Genomic DNA, 16709 nt, shown 5'->3' with positions numbered 1-16709 from the left:
GAAGTCACACTGATAAGGTTAGTCAGAGGTAGCAGTGAATGGGAGAACTGACCAAAGATGACACTCCCTCTGCCTGAGTCACTGTTGCCTCAGGTGTCTGATTCCGGGGCCAAATATGCTCAGTCTTCTAATTAGAAATATGGAAATTTCAGGTGCTTGAGCTAACCACCAGCATCCCAGAGTACTCTCTGCCATTCGATGTGCCTCTGAGCCCAGGGCAGAGCATCCCCATGCATGTTCCTCCTGCCTCCATCTCCCTTGTTCTCTGTCCAACTTTGGTGAAAGGTAGCGGGTAGAGAGCAGAGTGGAGCTTGAGAAAGGCAGGCTTAGCGCTCAACTGGTCAGTCATGGTGCCTGTTCTTTCAGAGTCTAGATCAGGGTTGTCAGGGACACTGGTTTATCTGCAGCATCTGGAAAGGGATGCAGTAACACACACCACCACCACCACCACCACCACCACCACCACCACCACCACAGGAAGTAACGTGCAATTGCCTGTACGACGCTTCCAGAAAGAAGCACTCTCCAAGCTTGGCCCAACTGTGCTGAAACCATACCTGTTAGTGAGAGGTTAGAAGCAGGAATAAGTTAGCCTTCTTGCCTTTTCCGGTCGGTTTTGGGATAATAAATCTGAGGCAGCCCGTTCCCATAACAGAGAAGCTTGGAAAGGAATTCACATCAGACTATCTCCCCAGCTTCCTAGGCCCCAAGGAAGTGACAAGAGAATTGAAACAATAAATCCTTCATGAACACCACACTCCTTTCCCATGAACAATGAACAATGAAATCCCTTCTCACTAAAGCGGAGAGGTGTTCTTGGCAGAAGATCAGCATTCCATGTTTCCATCCCTTGGACAGCAGGGACATGCTCGAGTGTCTCACCGCCCCTACCCCGAGGCCTCAGCCCCTCATTCTTTAACTAAATGAACTTCAGTGGGAGGCTGGTTCTCCTGTGGAGACAACCGGGGGAAATGTTCCAGTGAAGTATGTTCTGTGTGGGAGGACAGAGGTGAGTTGTTTCAGTGTGCAAAGGCATAAAGTCTAGGAAATCCAGCCAGGCGCAAAAGGACGGGTTCTTGATCCATGTTAAACCATCAGGTGCTTTGAAGAAGAAACCCAAGGAGCACTTTCTTCTGTGCACTTGTGCGTTCAGGGGCGGCCCTTTCCCTTGACCGATCAGTACAGTATCTCATCCAGAACTCTCATTGGTTAGTTGAAAGAAAGAGAGAGAGAGAGAGAGAGAGAGAGAGAGAGAGAGAGAGAGAGAGAGAAAGGGACGAGAGAAGCCCAGGTGGCCTAAGAGGAACATCACCACAAGTCTGAGTGTGCAGGAGGGCTGGAGCAGGAGGCAGTTCGGGTGCCCCAAGCTTTCCCTGGAACAACTGGGGCCTGGCTCTCCCAGCCCAGGACTGCGATTCTAACTTCCCTTTGCATTGATTGCCTAGGTACCGCTCCTCCATTGTTCTGACTTCATACAAGAAGGATATGTATTTGCCACACTTGCTTGAAGATTCAGACTTCATATCGAAGGTACTCAGAAAGTTTTCCTTGAACCCAGCTCTTTAGTCTCTTGTTTCAAGAGCGTAAGGTGTTTTGTAGACATTATATCTTTTTCCTTTATTCTTAGTAGAGAATGGAGATGTATTTCCTAACCCCTTAAGGTGAGTCCATGACTGGCACGGCATCATTGTTCAGTGAATATTTATTTGTTCAATTAAATGAATTTGTATCACCACACATAAAACCAGGTTTTATTTGTCCTTAGTGTGACTCAAGTATTTTAGTGCCCCAGTGTATCATCACTAAAACTAAACAATGTTAAAAATAACAAAAGGAGGAAACAGACACTAATTTTGGAAGGGTCTGTCAGAGCCCTTCAACGATAGCTTCTTAGCTTTTAGCTGGATGGCTTCTCATTTCCAGAGACATTAAAACCAGCTTCTTCCTCAACCCCATGGATTACTTATGTCTTCTACAAACAAATCCCCACTCCTGTGGAAACTTCCATTTAAAATCCACTCTTCCTATCCAGCTCACAGAAATCCAATACAACTGGGGGGCCCTGGAGGCACTGTGTGGCACTTAGGCATCTAGGCTAAGGTGCTTAAGCTGTTAGCACTTGTGGAGGGAGGGAAGGGAAGGACACACCAGTGATACTTGTGGTACTGGAAACTGTTGCAAGACAGTGCCTGAAGGAGAGTCCCATAGCACTTGGCCCAGTGCCCAGCACATAACACTCAGTTACTATAAGCAGCAATTATTAGGAGCCTGCACGCCCCCTTTCCATGTATTCTAACACACTGCAGAAATGAGTAATTCAGGTGCAGCCCACACAAACAGAGCACGGGCAAGCTGGATAGAACAAGATCGGTGATAACCACAGAAACATCAGAGACTGGGGCAAAGTACTTGAGAGGACAGGAGGGAAGAGTCCTTACAGGTGGGGGAGGGGTGGGAAACGAGGGAAGAAGTGGCACCTGCTTGGCTTGAAGGTAACACCTATAATCCAGAGCCAGTTTAGAGAAAGAACAAAAAGAGACTCAGGCAAAGGAAGGGATACCAGTCAAGACATGAAACCTGAAAGTGCAGGAAAGGCTTGAAGAACATCCAAAGGTCAGAGCCCATAAAGCCAAGAATGGTGAGCAGTCATACCACTTTCAGCACGGGGGTGTCAGGGGCCAAGGGTGCTAAGTGTCACCACATTAGTCTCCCTCACAGCCTGAAGAAGCAAGTTTGTGTAGGAGGCTACCATGACCACACTGGGTGACCGGGAGAAGGAAAACCGGCCACAGAGGCAAGAAGCTCTCAGTCACTGAATATCTAAACTATTTAAACAAGCCCTCCTCTGCTGCCAAATGCCAGCCGCAGACGGTCCTCTGACGGTGTGCGCTGGGCCTCGGTGCACCATTGCACATAGACACTAAAACAACAGTCTCCAGTCAGAAAGACTGTTTAGAACCCTTCCTCTTGTAGCGCCTAGCTTTTTATGACTGCAGTACCAGCGCTTGGCCACTAGATAGCAGTTAGGAGCAGCAGCTTCCAGAGGCCTGGCCAGTCGTGGGTGTGAAAGACCAGGCTCTGGGTAGATCTAAGAGAAACCCCAGATGCACTGCTCTTAGCAAGAATGAGAAATCCACAGACTGTACCCTCATTTTTCTCTTCCTAGGACTGCTCCTCCACTGGTGTGTGTGTGTGTGTGTGTGTGTGTGTGTGTGTGTGTGTGTGTGTGTGTGTGTCCATGCTGTGCCTCAAATCACAACAGACCTCTACAGTATGCTATGAACTGAGGTCTTTGCCACATATACGCTGGGAGGTAAACAAGCGCAGCAGCTGCTCCTTTCCAGAAAGAAACTATGTCACACCTCAAGGGAGTGGAATGTTTTTGTGGATACTCTATCTCTTACTTTATCCCTAGATCCTGGGCCTGCCAAGAAACCTCTAACCCTCCTAGAGCCAACTGGACACTGTATGGTGCAAAGGTCCCGGCCGGACACCTGGCTAGCGCCTCTTCACCATCAGCAGTCAAAGGGCACAATCTGAACCGTCACATTCCACAGTAGCATTCCTCACTTGCCCCGAGGGGCCTTGCAGCAGCTGCAGGTGGCAAGTGTGCCTGGAGCAGGCAGAAAACAAAGAAAGACAGGTCTGGGAGAGGAAGGCAGACTTGAGAGTACGCTTCTGGAAGGGTCTAAAACCCAGCAGTGGCGGGGCGGGGCGGGGCGGGGCAGGGCGGGGCAGGGCGGGGCAGGGCGGATGGAGGCCCAGAGATGGTAAGAGAAAACTATGAAATAAAGCCTAAACAAGAACTGAAGCCTAAACATTTCCTCAAATGTTTACTGGGCAGAGACTTTCCAGGAGCCAGTCTCTCTAGTAGAAATTCGCCTCTTGAATGTTCCAGGAATGTTACTTATTCCACAGAGAGGGGAAAGGAGAGCATGGATGGCCTGGGGAACTGCAGGAGAGGCTCTAAACCTCCTTTGCCAACCTGTGGGGCTGAGTATAAACCAGTCAGGACTCACAGGCTATGCATTGATTAAGGCTCTCTGTCTATCCCCCCTATCCCCCCACCCCCTACCCCCCCACCCCCCACCCCGACTCTCTTTGAACTGACTTTGGTTTTCCGGATCTAATGAAGTCACAGTGAACATGGCAGCATTATTTATTTGGCCCTTCGCAGCCTGTGACAAGAAGCTTTGGCTGAAGACATTGTTCAGCTTGGAAACAATACAAGATGAATCCCAGTTTTCTCGCCACTAAGAACTCTTTAGCTAATTATTTCTCATTGATTCTAAATTTTAAAAGTCGTGACCACATGAAACTACCTCATATACTCCTAAGTCCTTTTACTGTTTTTATTTATCAACTATACACAATTATAAAAATAATTTTAGAATAATGAGTATGATTGTCGTAAAATGCTTATGGTCACAGAACTTAAGTTTAATAACTCTGGATGCCTGGTTCTTTTGTGTATGCTTAAATTTTTCCTAGGGAATAGTAGGGGAACTTTTGAAACCATACTCAGACTTATTCTTTGATGGAAATCATTGATTTTTCAGAGAGAGGAGGAAAACTTCTATGTTATTAATTCTACATAATTACTTTATGAATTTTCTGGAATAGTGAACATAGTCTCCTAACTACCCTTTCAGTCTTCAAAGCGTATCGGGATAATTACGTCCTCAAGTGGACTCTTAAGGATCCCCTTTTTCACTGATAGGGCAGGGTTATCTGTCTCTGACCATTTTATAAAAACAAAACAACACAAAACATTCCCATTCCAGTGAAGCTAAGTGAGGATGTTACCAGACAAATCTTAGTCTCTTGGGGCTACTGTTTCCTCACTGGGTGGAGAAAGGAAACCGGGAAGTCAGGAGTAGAACAAGGGAAAGGAAGAGACATGGCGAAGGGCAGAAAGGGCACAGGCAAATTCTCAGTTAAAATCACCATCTGGTACTTACATTTATAGTTTTTTGCAATGTAAACGTGTGTGTGTGTGTGTGTGTGTGTGTGTGTGTGTGTGTGTGTATGTGTGTATGTGTGTGTGTATGTATGTGTGTGGTGTGTGTATGAGTGTGTGTGTGTGGGTGTGTGGGTGTGTGAAAATCTTGGGCCATGAATCAGTTCTTAGGAACCTCAGAAAATACTGTCCTAAAGTAAGATCTTCCAGCTGTGAAACATGAAGAGGACCCCTCAACATTTGGGGACTGTTTGACATCTGGTTACACTTCTGCTAGGCCTTCAACAGGTCCCTGTCACTACTACTTGGATCTGCCATCTTGAAGACAGCTGTTTGAAAAATAAGAGACACATTAACGTTTCGGTGTCTCTAGCTGGAGAGATGGTATCACCAGGAGCTTGGCCATGAGCCTAGCTAGTTTTCTCACTGCTGCTGCTTTTCAGGCAGAAAAGACCTTGGTTCCATGGCTGGGAAAGGAGAAAGGATCAGAAAGGGAAAGGACCAGAGGAAAGGAGGCCTACTGAACATGGATTTATATCAACTTTAGACTTGCCTATTACAGCTGTCTATGTAACTCTGGACCTACTTTCCTACCCTCTAAAGAAAGAGCAATAGAGCAGCTCTTCTTGGAAACAAGACTGGCTGATTGTGAGCCTGAGCTGCAGTATGGCCAAGATTAGGTTTCGCTCACTGGGAGACTGCCCTTTGTCCGTTGTATTAAGATGGGAAGATCTGTCGATTGTGGTTGGCATTATTTCCTGGGGAGGGGATTCTGAACTGAGCACTAGCATGCAAGCATTCCTTGAACTACTTCTTGACTGTAATGCCATGTGTCCAACTGCTTTCGTTTCCTGCCACCTTAACTTCTCCGATATAACTGACTGTGTACATTAGAACTGTGAGCCAAAGAAAAACCCATAAGTTGCTTTGGTCAGTGTATTACATCACAGCAGTGGGGTAAGAAAGCTATGTCTTAGAGGATAATGAATTAGCAAGGACAGATTAAGAATCTAACGAATATTTTTATCCTTTTCATACCAAAGGATGGTAGCCACCATTTTTTTTCTCTCTTTTATTGGATTTTTTTTTTATTTACCCTTTTCTGGTTTCCCAGACATAAGCCCCCTATCCCATCCCCCTCCCCTTTTCTATAAGGGTGTTCTCCTCCCCATCTGCCCCCTCCCCCCAACATTCCCCTACACTGGAGGTCCAGTCTTAGCAGGACCAAGGGCTTCTCCTTCCATTGGTGCCCAACAAGGCCATCCTCTGCTACATATGCAGCTGGAGCCATGGGTCAGACCACGCATAGTCTTTGGTTTAGTCCCTGCAGCTCTCATTGGTTGGCAAGTAGCCACCATTGTAATCAGACTATATGAGCATTTGCCAGAGTTGTTAGTAACTGTACGTTGGGGATTTCACTAATATGTCTGCCCCTCAAAAGTACAAGCAATGAATGGAGAAGCTACTGGGTAGGCTACCCCGAGAGAGCCTAGGAAGACATGGCAGAGAGGTGGTTCAGCTCAAACCTAAGGAACACACAGAGAGCCCTCTTTTCACACAAGTCCTCCTCCACCAGAAAACCTAGGTATTCCAACCACCTAGGACGATTTGCTTGCGTATTCTCCCAGGTTACTGTTTCTGGATCTGGGATGCCCTCCCATCCTCTTGTCCACACGCACATGCGTGCACACACATATACACACATATATACACATATATACACACACACATACACATATATACACATATATAGATACACACATGTACACACACATGTACATACACATACACACATACGCACATACACACATACATACACACACATACACACACACATATACATACACACACACACACACACACACACACACACACACACGAGCCTATCTACACATACATCTCTTGCCATTTTACTCTTCTCAGACGCCGTCCTCTGTTATCACTCCCTGTGAACTCAGCAGTGCTCTTCAGCTTTGGGGTTCCCAGCAGTTACAGTACCTCCAACAGTTAGAGTGTGAATCTATAATGACCCCCAGAAGTCTGTGCTTGAGCATGTCATTTGCAGTCTATGGTACTAAGTGGAAGGCTGTGGAGCCTTTAAAGGGCTAGGCCCAGCTGGAAGTAAGAGCACTTGGGCCTGGACTTTGAGAGTTATACCTAGCCCTGGTTATGCATGAGCCTTCTAACTCCTAGTCCACTATTACGTGAACACACTACTGCTATCAGCTCTGGCTGCCATGGACCAAATGACTCTGCCTCCCCCACCAGGAGAGACTGAATCCCTGAAATCAGAAGCCAATATAAACCTTTCTTTCCTTGTTTCTGTCAAGTATTTCGTCACAGAACAGAGAAAGGCAGCTAATACAAACACAGTCGTGCTCTTGAGATTCAGATTGCTGGGTGGAGAGCAACCTGACGTGAGGAGCTGTGTCTTACTTACCTCAGTGTACATAATGAACAGACAACTGAATGAATTTGTATTCCCTTCATATCCTCCTGAGAGCTTTGTCTTCGTTATAGACCCATAGGACACCACCACATATATGGTGGCCACACAATAAATACTGGCTGTTAAATTACCAGATCTACTTAGTCACACTCATGCTTGCCATCGCCAAATCCCAACAACAACACTGAGGTGATTCCTTGTCATGTCCTATAAAGATGAAGGACATTTTAACTATTTGTCAGAAGAGTCCGACTTCTGTTAGTAATAGTCAGTCCTCAAACTCCAAACACCAGGTATCTCTCAGAGAATGAACTATCTGTCATATTGCAGATCAATATGACAAAGGTCACCTTTGGTGCACACTAATCATGCTGGGTAGACGAGTTCAGCCTCACCTGTCTCCCATACCTCCTAGGGCAACCGGAATGAGTCAGGGCACACAAGGGTCAACTGGAAGGAGAAAGCTAAGTAGATAGTCATTGTCTATCACTGTGGTGTTGTTCTCGCCCATACTCCACACTTCCTGTGGGTGTATAGGATTACTCTGATGTCAGTGTGTATGACAAGGCGTTAGACAGAATCTCCAAATGTAATTCTAGATTCAGGTTCTCATCTCCCTCCTAAGGAATCCTCTGCCGGAGGTGTACATTAGAGCCTTCTGTTCCAGGAATACATGCTCCGAGTTTCTCTCCCATTTTGTACGAATGGAGTCAGAAAAAAAAGCAGTACTTACAGTGAACAGAAGGGAGCCCCATCCTTTTGCCGCTAGCCATTGCTTTGCCCTGGTTGGCACAGCCCTTTTTCCCCAAAGGAGAGAGCCCGAAAGGCGTACCAGCTCTAGTTCAGCTATGGTGGAATGCATGATGTACAGAAGGGCCAGGTTTTGGTGGACCATGGATGCTAGGGAGCCAATGTTGGACAGAGTTAAAGTAATTGAACCTCCTAAACGACTTAGAGAAAGTGTTCATTGAGTCAGGTTCTAGGCCATTCATTGGAACTTACTTGACGATGGGGGACACTTAGGGGAAATACAGCCCACCTGCCATGTATGCACAGGCTAAACGACAGAGATCTTACTGGATTTTAGGCTCTAGTCCCCTGAGCTAGCTGTCCTTGTATATCACTGCATACAGCAGTACTGAGCCCATCACCCTGTGTATAGTTGCCCCTCCTGCTTAAGCCCTTTCAGAGCCGATAAACGGCAGCAACCATACTGAGAGCTAAAATCAGAGAATCCATTTTATTTGTGTGAAAGAAAAAAATTCCTTCTTTTGCCTTTTTTTAACCTCTTCCTCGCCCTGGGTATCTTAACCTCTCCTCTGTTCCCTTTCCCCATAGGCTAGAAAGAACGAGCATGAAAACCTGTTACCCAGAAACAAGCAGCTGTGCTCCACATGTCGAGGATATCAAGAAATGAAAACGGTAGGCAAAGGGTGGCAGGCAAGTGTATGTGCACTCCCGGGTACAGAGCCACTCTGCCTCCCCAGGGGCTCTCCACAAAGAAGTAGTGATGGAACCCTTTACAAAAAAGGCTCAGACTGAGTCTGCAAATGAGGCCATGGGTCCTGAGAGCAACATCTACTGATACAATGTAAGCAACTTTCTCCATTTCACGGAGCTGAAAACAAACCAGGGTAGACCGGAGGTGAATAGATGAGATGAGCCACTTGGAGGCTTGTTATTAGCTACATACTTACAGAGAGTCCAAGAGTGATGAGCTTCCTCTCTCACCATGACATCTCCGCAACACACACACACACACACACACACACACACACATGGATGCATGCACGCACGCACATATAACACACACACACACCAAGTCTTCTCCATTATTACAATTATGAAACAAGTTGCTTCCTTTGGAGTCTGTCAGTAATTCAGTCTTATTCTCAGTGACAAAGCTGGGGAGAGGTCCTATAGTAGTTTCAGCCAACCAGGGGTGTCCCTTGGCCTGGATAGCTATAGTTTGTAATGGAAAATATTAGTAAGGAGGAATGTTATGGGAAAAGAAGTCTCTCAGGAGCTCTGAAAGGAAAAGGACACAACACTGCCACATGTCAGAGTCCCTACAGAAAAGAGTCCTGTTTTAGGGGAGATCACAGATCAGAATGAGGACGTGGGTTAATTTAAGGATTAGGATTAGGATAGCATGGTATTAGGGTTAGAGTAGGGCTTAAAGGGTGATTTAACTGATGGTTAAGTACAGGTGATGAAGGACCACTTTCAGTCTGATATCCACTGAATTCCCTTTGACTTGAGGAGACTTGATGAAGGGTTAATGGATGAGGGAGCACAGGGGGAAAAACAGTCCCTTTATGAACAGTTCTCAGGAAGCCAGGTACTCACAGGGAAAAGAGAAAAACCTGGCTTCTCTTACCTTCCAAAAACAAAATAGATCAATAGCCTACGAAAGAAACAGGAAAATACTGAGGCTATCTATAAAGGCCGTAATTTGGAGGAGAGAGTAAGATACCCAAAGAACAGGAAACAAAAGTAAACATAAATGCATGAGATTATCTAACAAGTTAAAAACCCACATAACAAAAGAGCAAAGTGAAGAGACAGCCACAGAATGGTCAGGCTGTGAACTACTCTTTTACAAAGGGCTAATGTCTAGAATACATAAGAAACTTAAATTTTCAATAATGAAAACATCCATATATAAAACGAGCAAAGGTTATAATCAGTCACTTCTCAGAGAGAGATATTCAAATGAGCAAATTTATGGGGGGAAACTCTGTACCTCAGTAGGAAGTCAAACACACAATCGTCTTCTGATTAGAACAGTTATTATCAAAAAGTCCCTAAATAACAAATACTGGCAACATCAGCGAGGAAATGTTTGTATATTGGTGGTAAGGGGCGGGGATCAGTCATTATGGAGAACAACAGCACAGCCATGATGGCTCCTAAAATACTCCAAAATAGGACCTCCATGCCACCCAACCATCCATCTTCTATCACATAGCCAGAGGAAATGATGCCAGCATATCAGCCAGGCATTTGAGCACACACACCAATTACTGTATTGTTCACAATAGCTAAGATACAGATCTGACCTTGAGGGAGATTTATGAAACCATAGAGAATGGGTGGACAATCCATAATGGACTATTACTCGGCAACATAAAGAATAGTTTGTATCTTTTTAGTAGCACAACAATCTTATACAGCCTGATGTCACTGTGCTAATTAAGGGAGATAAGTCAGGTACTGAAACACACACATTACCTATTTTCTCATGTGTAGATTTTTCTTAAAAGGCTGATCATGATATATAACAGAGATCATTAAAAGCTGGGGGTGGGAAAGGATAAGGTAAAGTTGACTAATGGGTCCCAAAGCATAGATGGAAGTAATGAATCCTATGAGTCTTCAACACAGTGGATGATAGTGGATGACTGCAGTGCCCGATAACCTATTATTTTCTGTGTCAGTAGAAGCAAGGAACTGAAGAACTCCAAACACAAACCAATAATTTAGAAACTGTCAAGTGTGGAAGTGAGCACACTGGGCACACATAGTACAAATATGTGTCATTTTAAAAATTTAGTTAAGGATAGAGAAATATTTAACAACCCTGATTTGATCATCACACTATATGCATATATGAAATTATGACCAAAAGTCTGTACACTTAGAGTTTAAGAAAATCAGTAAAGGAGGGAAGAGATGACTAGGTTCACCCCGATGCAGTTGTCTCAAAAACAAAAATGCCATTGTTGGCAACATTGGTCTGTGCATTCCCATCCTTGTGCATGAAATACTACCAGCCTGAGAGAGGGGCTTTAGAATGAGGCTCAGGCTACCCGGCAGGAGACTGCTAGCTCCCTGCCCCATCCTCTTTGGAGCACAGCCAACTGTAGATGAAATTTTGGAAAATGGCAAGGTCTTTTTCTGACATTGTCTCTCCCCTTTCATGTGTCTAGAAATCTCCTCCCTAGGTTCTCATTGAAGTTCTTGCTGTCCCCTTCCTCAGGTACTCCTGGTCTCCTAGTCATCCCACCTCCCCCATCCCGCCTGCCATCTTCCCTCAGCCAATGATTCAGAAGAACAATCTGACTAAAAATGGTGGATCTAGCATTAACTTTTTCCATTTTCAGGCACCTCTAGAGGTACTGGACACGGAACAATTTACAATTTTGTTGGCAAGTAGGCCACGGGAACACTTGCAGCAATGTTTTTGTAATTGTCAAGCATCTGGGGTGGTGGGGTGTGGACTGAACATGCACTCTCCTTAAGGAATCAGTCTGGGGTGCTGAGTCAAATCTAAAGCTCAGGGTGTGGTATTTCCTAGCTAGAGAATGCACGGCTCCATATCGATTCCAGCCTGGGTAAAAGGCACACATTTTCAAACATGCTTCAAGCTGTCATCGTCTGCTCGGTAATTTAATTTTGAAAATGTCTTAAAAGGGCAATGTAAGAACTAGAAATACGAGCATAGCAGTGTAGAGACGTATGTAGAGCATCTCCTCGTGAAGATAAATGTTGACCAGGAAAACCAGACCTTATTGAGCAAGGACCTACACCAAGGTTTTATGAGCGCTCTGAAAGCAGGTCTTTAGACCAGGGGCAGAGAAGCACCAGGAGCACTCTGTGTGCAAGGCACCGATGGCTGCCCTGAGAGGGCGAGTGGAGTCACAAGAAGATACATGAACAGTATCAGACACAACTCGGGGTTGCTAGGGTCCATTGTGTAGGTCAGAATGTAGTTACAGCCAAAAAACGTACTGAATCGGGCTTTCTTTCTCAGTTACAGCCAAAAATTTTCAAAATACCTGACCATCGGGAACCATCCCCCCAGAATTCTGTGAATCACGGGTGAGTCAAAGATGTAAAGTGGTCTATGAAGTAGGTTCTGGTTCTAACTCTTTGGGACACAGGATGGGGACTGAAAGGATAGTAAACAGAACACCCACAGGATGAACTTCATAGTGGTTTTATCTTCTGTTGAAATGAAGGAATCACATTAATTGAAGTTATTTCATTTCTTTACATGAATGACTAAGTTACTATTAGCACAACCTTCCTTTCCACCAGTTTAAGAACAGTCCATGGAGTAGGGGAGGAAGTTTCTTCATTGTCCTCAGGCAGATAACAATTCTCCTGTAGATGACATATGTCTAATTTACAAAATATGAGTGATAGTACACAACTTGTCCCGAATTCCAGGCATCCTCTATCACCTTCCATCAACTCAAATTCTATGTATCTCTTCAATTGTCATTTGCTGCAACGCAACAGAAATAGAACAGAATACAACCAATACCACGAAAGTAAAATCTAGTCAAGTTCTGGTTACTGAGGTTTTTGTCCTTTATCCTGTGCTGACTATTAACAGTAAAGAATTTACTTCTTACTTTATTTTTTAAAACTCTAGGAAGAACATGGAAGGAGTTGGGGGCATCCGCATGCATGTGTGAGTGAGTGTGTGCATGCAAATATAATGTTCTCATTATGAAAACTTCAACTAAAAAATAAACCTCCAGGCCCAGAAACGATGCTATCCATGTATGAAAACATCATAATGAAACTCATTGTTTTCTAACTAAAGCAAAGCAATAGCAACAGCAAACGTGGACTCATTCCGGCTAAGGCGTCAACGTTAGGAAGGCCTGTGACAGACAGTGAACTCTGAGCAGAGTCACCTTCGCAAAGGAGTCACATAGGATCCGAAAGCAACAATTAATTCTCTCCCTTATATGAAGAGAAAGGTGGGAGAAGCCAATCAGTCTTCTGCAATCCTATGTGGCTTGGAAGCAAGTGTTCTTTCTGATTGCTTTTACAACACCTCAGCCTTTTGCTCCAGACTACAACCAGTCACACTGACACCATGTACCAGTGCTGGCTCAGGTACACAAAGGTCATGAAGAAAACACGTGTCCCAGCAGTCCAAGTTCCAACACTTAGTAGCATTTACTCATACTTTTTTTATCATAATAAAGTATTCTGATAAATATTCTTTGCGAACTTTAAATAGGAAACTCTTTGAGTCAAGGCTTTCTGAGCAAAACTGGATTCTTCTGTGAAAGAGACTTTGAAACCTCTTACCCTGGTTTATTTAGAATGTTTTGTACTTTGAGTAAAGCACTTACTCCCCCAAATCATTAATTGCAAATCCTTCCTGTTCCTTTAAACTGTGGCTAATAATTGATTGATCTTAAAATTCTCCCAAACTTTTGTTTTTTGTTTCGTTTTCAACATAATGAAAGAAAGCCTACCACTTATATTTGATATCTCCTTAGAGTGACTGTAAAATATGGAATTGGCTCCATTTGTTGCTTATAAAATCTTCTCTACACTTTTTAACTCTCTCCACACATACGGCCAATGACAATGTCCCCATTGAAACAATTCCCTTTCTCCTATTAAAAAGATGTATTTTATCTTCATTTTTGTGTATGTCATGGGTGGGGGTGTACCTGCAGAGGCCGAAAAGGCATCAGATGAAGTTACAGGCAGCTGTGAGCCCAACATAAGAGTAAGGAACTGAACTCAGGTCCTCTGGAAGAAACAGACCTTCTTAATCACCAAGCCTTCTCCAAAGTCCTCCTGCTTCTAAGTGATTTTTAACTATAGCCACCACAAGAGCTAATAGTTTATGAATGTAAGGAATGAAGGAGAGAGGATGAGAGAAAGGATGGGGTCACACATACTTATTTGTAGAATTGTAGAACACAGATCATAAACTATTCATTCCTGAAAATACTGCCAATCATTTGCACAGCATTGACAGTGGATCAGTTTTGCTTCCTCTTTTCTCCACCTCAATGTGACTTCCAGTGACAAGTGGATTAAACTTGTCTAGACAGCCATATATTTTGGTAACAAAGCAACCTTAGATCTTTTTGGAAGTGGGCATATTAAAATGTGTAGATAGTCCTTCAGTGGTTCTCAACCTTCCAAATGCTATGGCCCTTTAATACAGTGCCTCAGGTTGTGGTGACCCCCAACCATAACATTAATTCATTTTACTACTGTTATGAATTGTAGTGGAAATATCTAATACGCAGGATATCTGATATGCCATCCCCAAAGGGGTCATGACCCATAGGTTAAGAAACATTGCTAACTAGTTCATCAAATGGTAACAAATTGTAAGTCTTAAGGAATTGAGCAGTTCAGATCAACCTAGAATGTTTTGGGATTGAATGTATTTGGAGTGAGGGTCACCCCCACAGCCTTGACAGAAGGGAGGCATGGAGATGTCACAAAGTCTCTAACCAAAACATTTTCTCAGTTTTGCTTTTCAGGGGCAAATTGACTGACTTAGAAGATTTCTTACATTTTATGAAAATTAAAGAAATATTTTCTTAATCTTTACTAGTTTTAGACTCTACATGTTCTTATAGTAGAATAAAATATGTTTAAATAATGGTTTTATCAAAACTCATGAGGATATTACTGAGGAAAAGCACCTGAAACTTAGTGGTATTTGAACTCTCTCACCCTGCTGCAGCCTGCTGCAAGGCCACAGGGCAGCTCACCCCCACTGTCTGTGTAAAGACCCAGTCCTTTTTTACCAGGCTCTAACCAACTGATGCATGCACTCTCTTGATTCTTCCATCAGCGAGGTGAGCCTTCATTCGCAAGAGCAGCAGTTACATGCCTGCAATGATATTCCAACAGGTGTGTTGTCTTTTACAGTAAGTGTTGGGTGTGGTAATACTCTGCTTGGGGCCAGAGAATGGAAAACACAGTTTCTAGGACAGCCTCTAATGCTTCTAAGCAAATTCCATTCTCTGAAATTTTTTATTTTGCATATTGTCTTTTGAAATGTTGTGATTGCTACACAGCCTCCTCCTCCTTCTCTTCCTCATCTTCCTCCTCCTCCTCCCCCTTTCCCTTCCTTCCCTCCTCCTGCTCTCCCTCCCTTCCCTCCTCCTGCTCTCCCTCCCTTCCCCCCTCCTCCTCTTCCTCTTCTTCCTCCAGATCACTCTGTCCTTTCCAAGGGTCTCAGATGGTTTCATGTTGTGTTTTTCCCCCAAGGCCCCTTTAGGTCACACAGTCCCCCCTCACAGAGTTACTGCCCATCCCCTCTCCCCTTTGCCTCTGAAAGGATACTCCTCCCAAACCCAAAGCACACCCTCCCCCAACCCGGGAGCATCAAGTCTCTACAGGATTAGGTGTATTCTATCCCACTGAGGCCAGACAAGGACATCCTCTGCTGCATATGTACTCAGGGCCTCAGACCAGCTTTTTGGTTGGTGGCTCAGTCTCTGGGAGTTCCCAGGTCCAGGTTACTTGACTCTAACTTCCTATGGGGTTGCCCTTCCCTTCAGTTCCTTCAATCCTTCCCCTATCTCTTCCATAAGGGTCCTGATCTCCATCCAATGCTTGATTGTGAGTCTCTGAATCTGTGTCAGTCAGCTGCTGGTAGAGCCTCTCAGATGACAGCTGTGTTAGGCTTCTGTGTACAAGCACAACATAGCATTGGTAATAGTGTTAGGGATTGGTGTCTGCCCATGGGATGGATCCCAAATTGGGCCAGTCACTGGTTAGCCATTCCTTCAGTTTCTGCTGCATTTTTGACCCTGTATTTCTTTCAGACAGGAGCAGTTCAGGTTAAAAGTTTTGTAGGTGGGTTGTTGTCCACACCCCTCCACTGGGGGTCCCGTATAGCATGATATATATATATCAATGTGTGTGTGTGTTTGTGTGTGTGTGTGTGTGTGTGTGTGTGTGTGTGTGTGTGTGTGTGTACATATATCTCCACTGTTGGGCATTTTGGTTAAGGTCACTCACATTGACTCCTGGGAGCCTCCCCCCTCCGAAGTCTCTGGGACTTCCCAGAGATTCCCCCCATGCCCCACCCCAGGCTGCTGCTTATTTCCTTTAGTTCTCCTGGCCTTCTGGGCCTCTCTCCTGTCTCTCCCTATACCTGATCCTGGTACCCTATTTCCCTTCCCATCCCCACTCACACCCAGGTCCCTTCCTCACTCTGCCTCTCATAACAATTTCTTCCTCTTTCTAAATGAGATTTAAGCATCCTCTCTTCGGCCTTCCTTCATGTTTAACTTCTTAGGGTCTTTGGGGTGTATCACAGGTATTCTGTACATTTTGGCTAATATCCACCTATCAGTGAGTACATACCATGCATGTCCTTTGGGGTCTGGGTTACCTCACAAATGATGATATTTTCTAGTTCCATCCATTTGCCTACAAAATTCATGATGTCCTTGTTTTTAATAGCTGAATAGTATTCCATTATGTAAATGAACCACATTTTCCACATCCATCTTTTTGATTGAGGAATGTCTGGGTTGCATCCAGTTTCTGACTATTATGAATAAGGAT

The 16709-nt window shown here is 44.5% G+C and overlaps 1 protein-coding gene across 6 annotated transcripts in view; it reads left to right on the top strand.

Annotated features, from left to right (window-relative positions):
- C13h1orf105 (similar to human chromosome 1 open reading frame 105) overlaps positions 1–16709 on the top strand; it is a 43066-nt gene that overhangs the window by 14972 nt on the left and 11385 nt on the right. For all 6 annotated transcript variants that reach the window (NM_001014130.1, XM_063272488.1, XM_063272487.1 and 3 more), the window contains 4 exons: positions 1446–1530; positions 8748–8831; positions 12166–12233; positions 14983–15041. In NM_001014130.1, the coding sequence (NP_001014152.1) occupies positions 1446–1530; positions 8748–8831; positions 12166–12233; positions 14983–15041 (296 nt within the window). The remainder of the gene's footprint in view (positions 1–1445; positions 1531–8747; positions 8832–12165; positions 12234–14982; positions 15042–16709) is intronic.

The sequence above is a fragment of the Rattus norvegicus genome, chromosome 13, assembly GCF_036323735.1.
Source record: "Rattus norvegicus strain BN/NHsdMcwi chromosome 13, GRCr8, whole genome shotgun sequence".
Classification (NCBI taxonomy): Eukaryota; Metazoa; Chordata; class Mammalia; order Rodentia; family Muridae; genus Rattus; species Rattus norvegicus.
The sequence above is the reverse complement of the archived record's forward strand: the minus strand, read 5'-3'. Positions and strand labels throughout refer to the sequence as shown.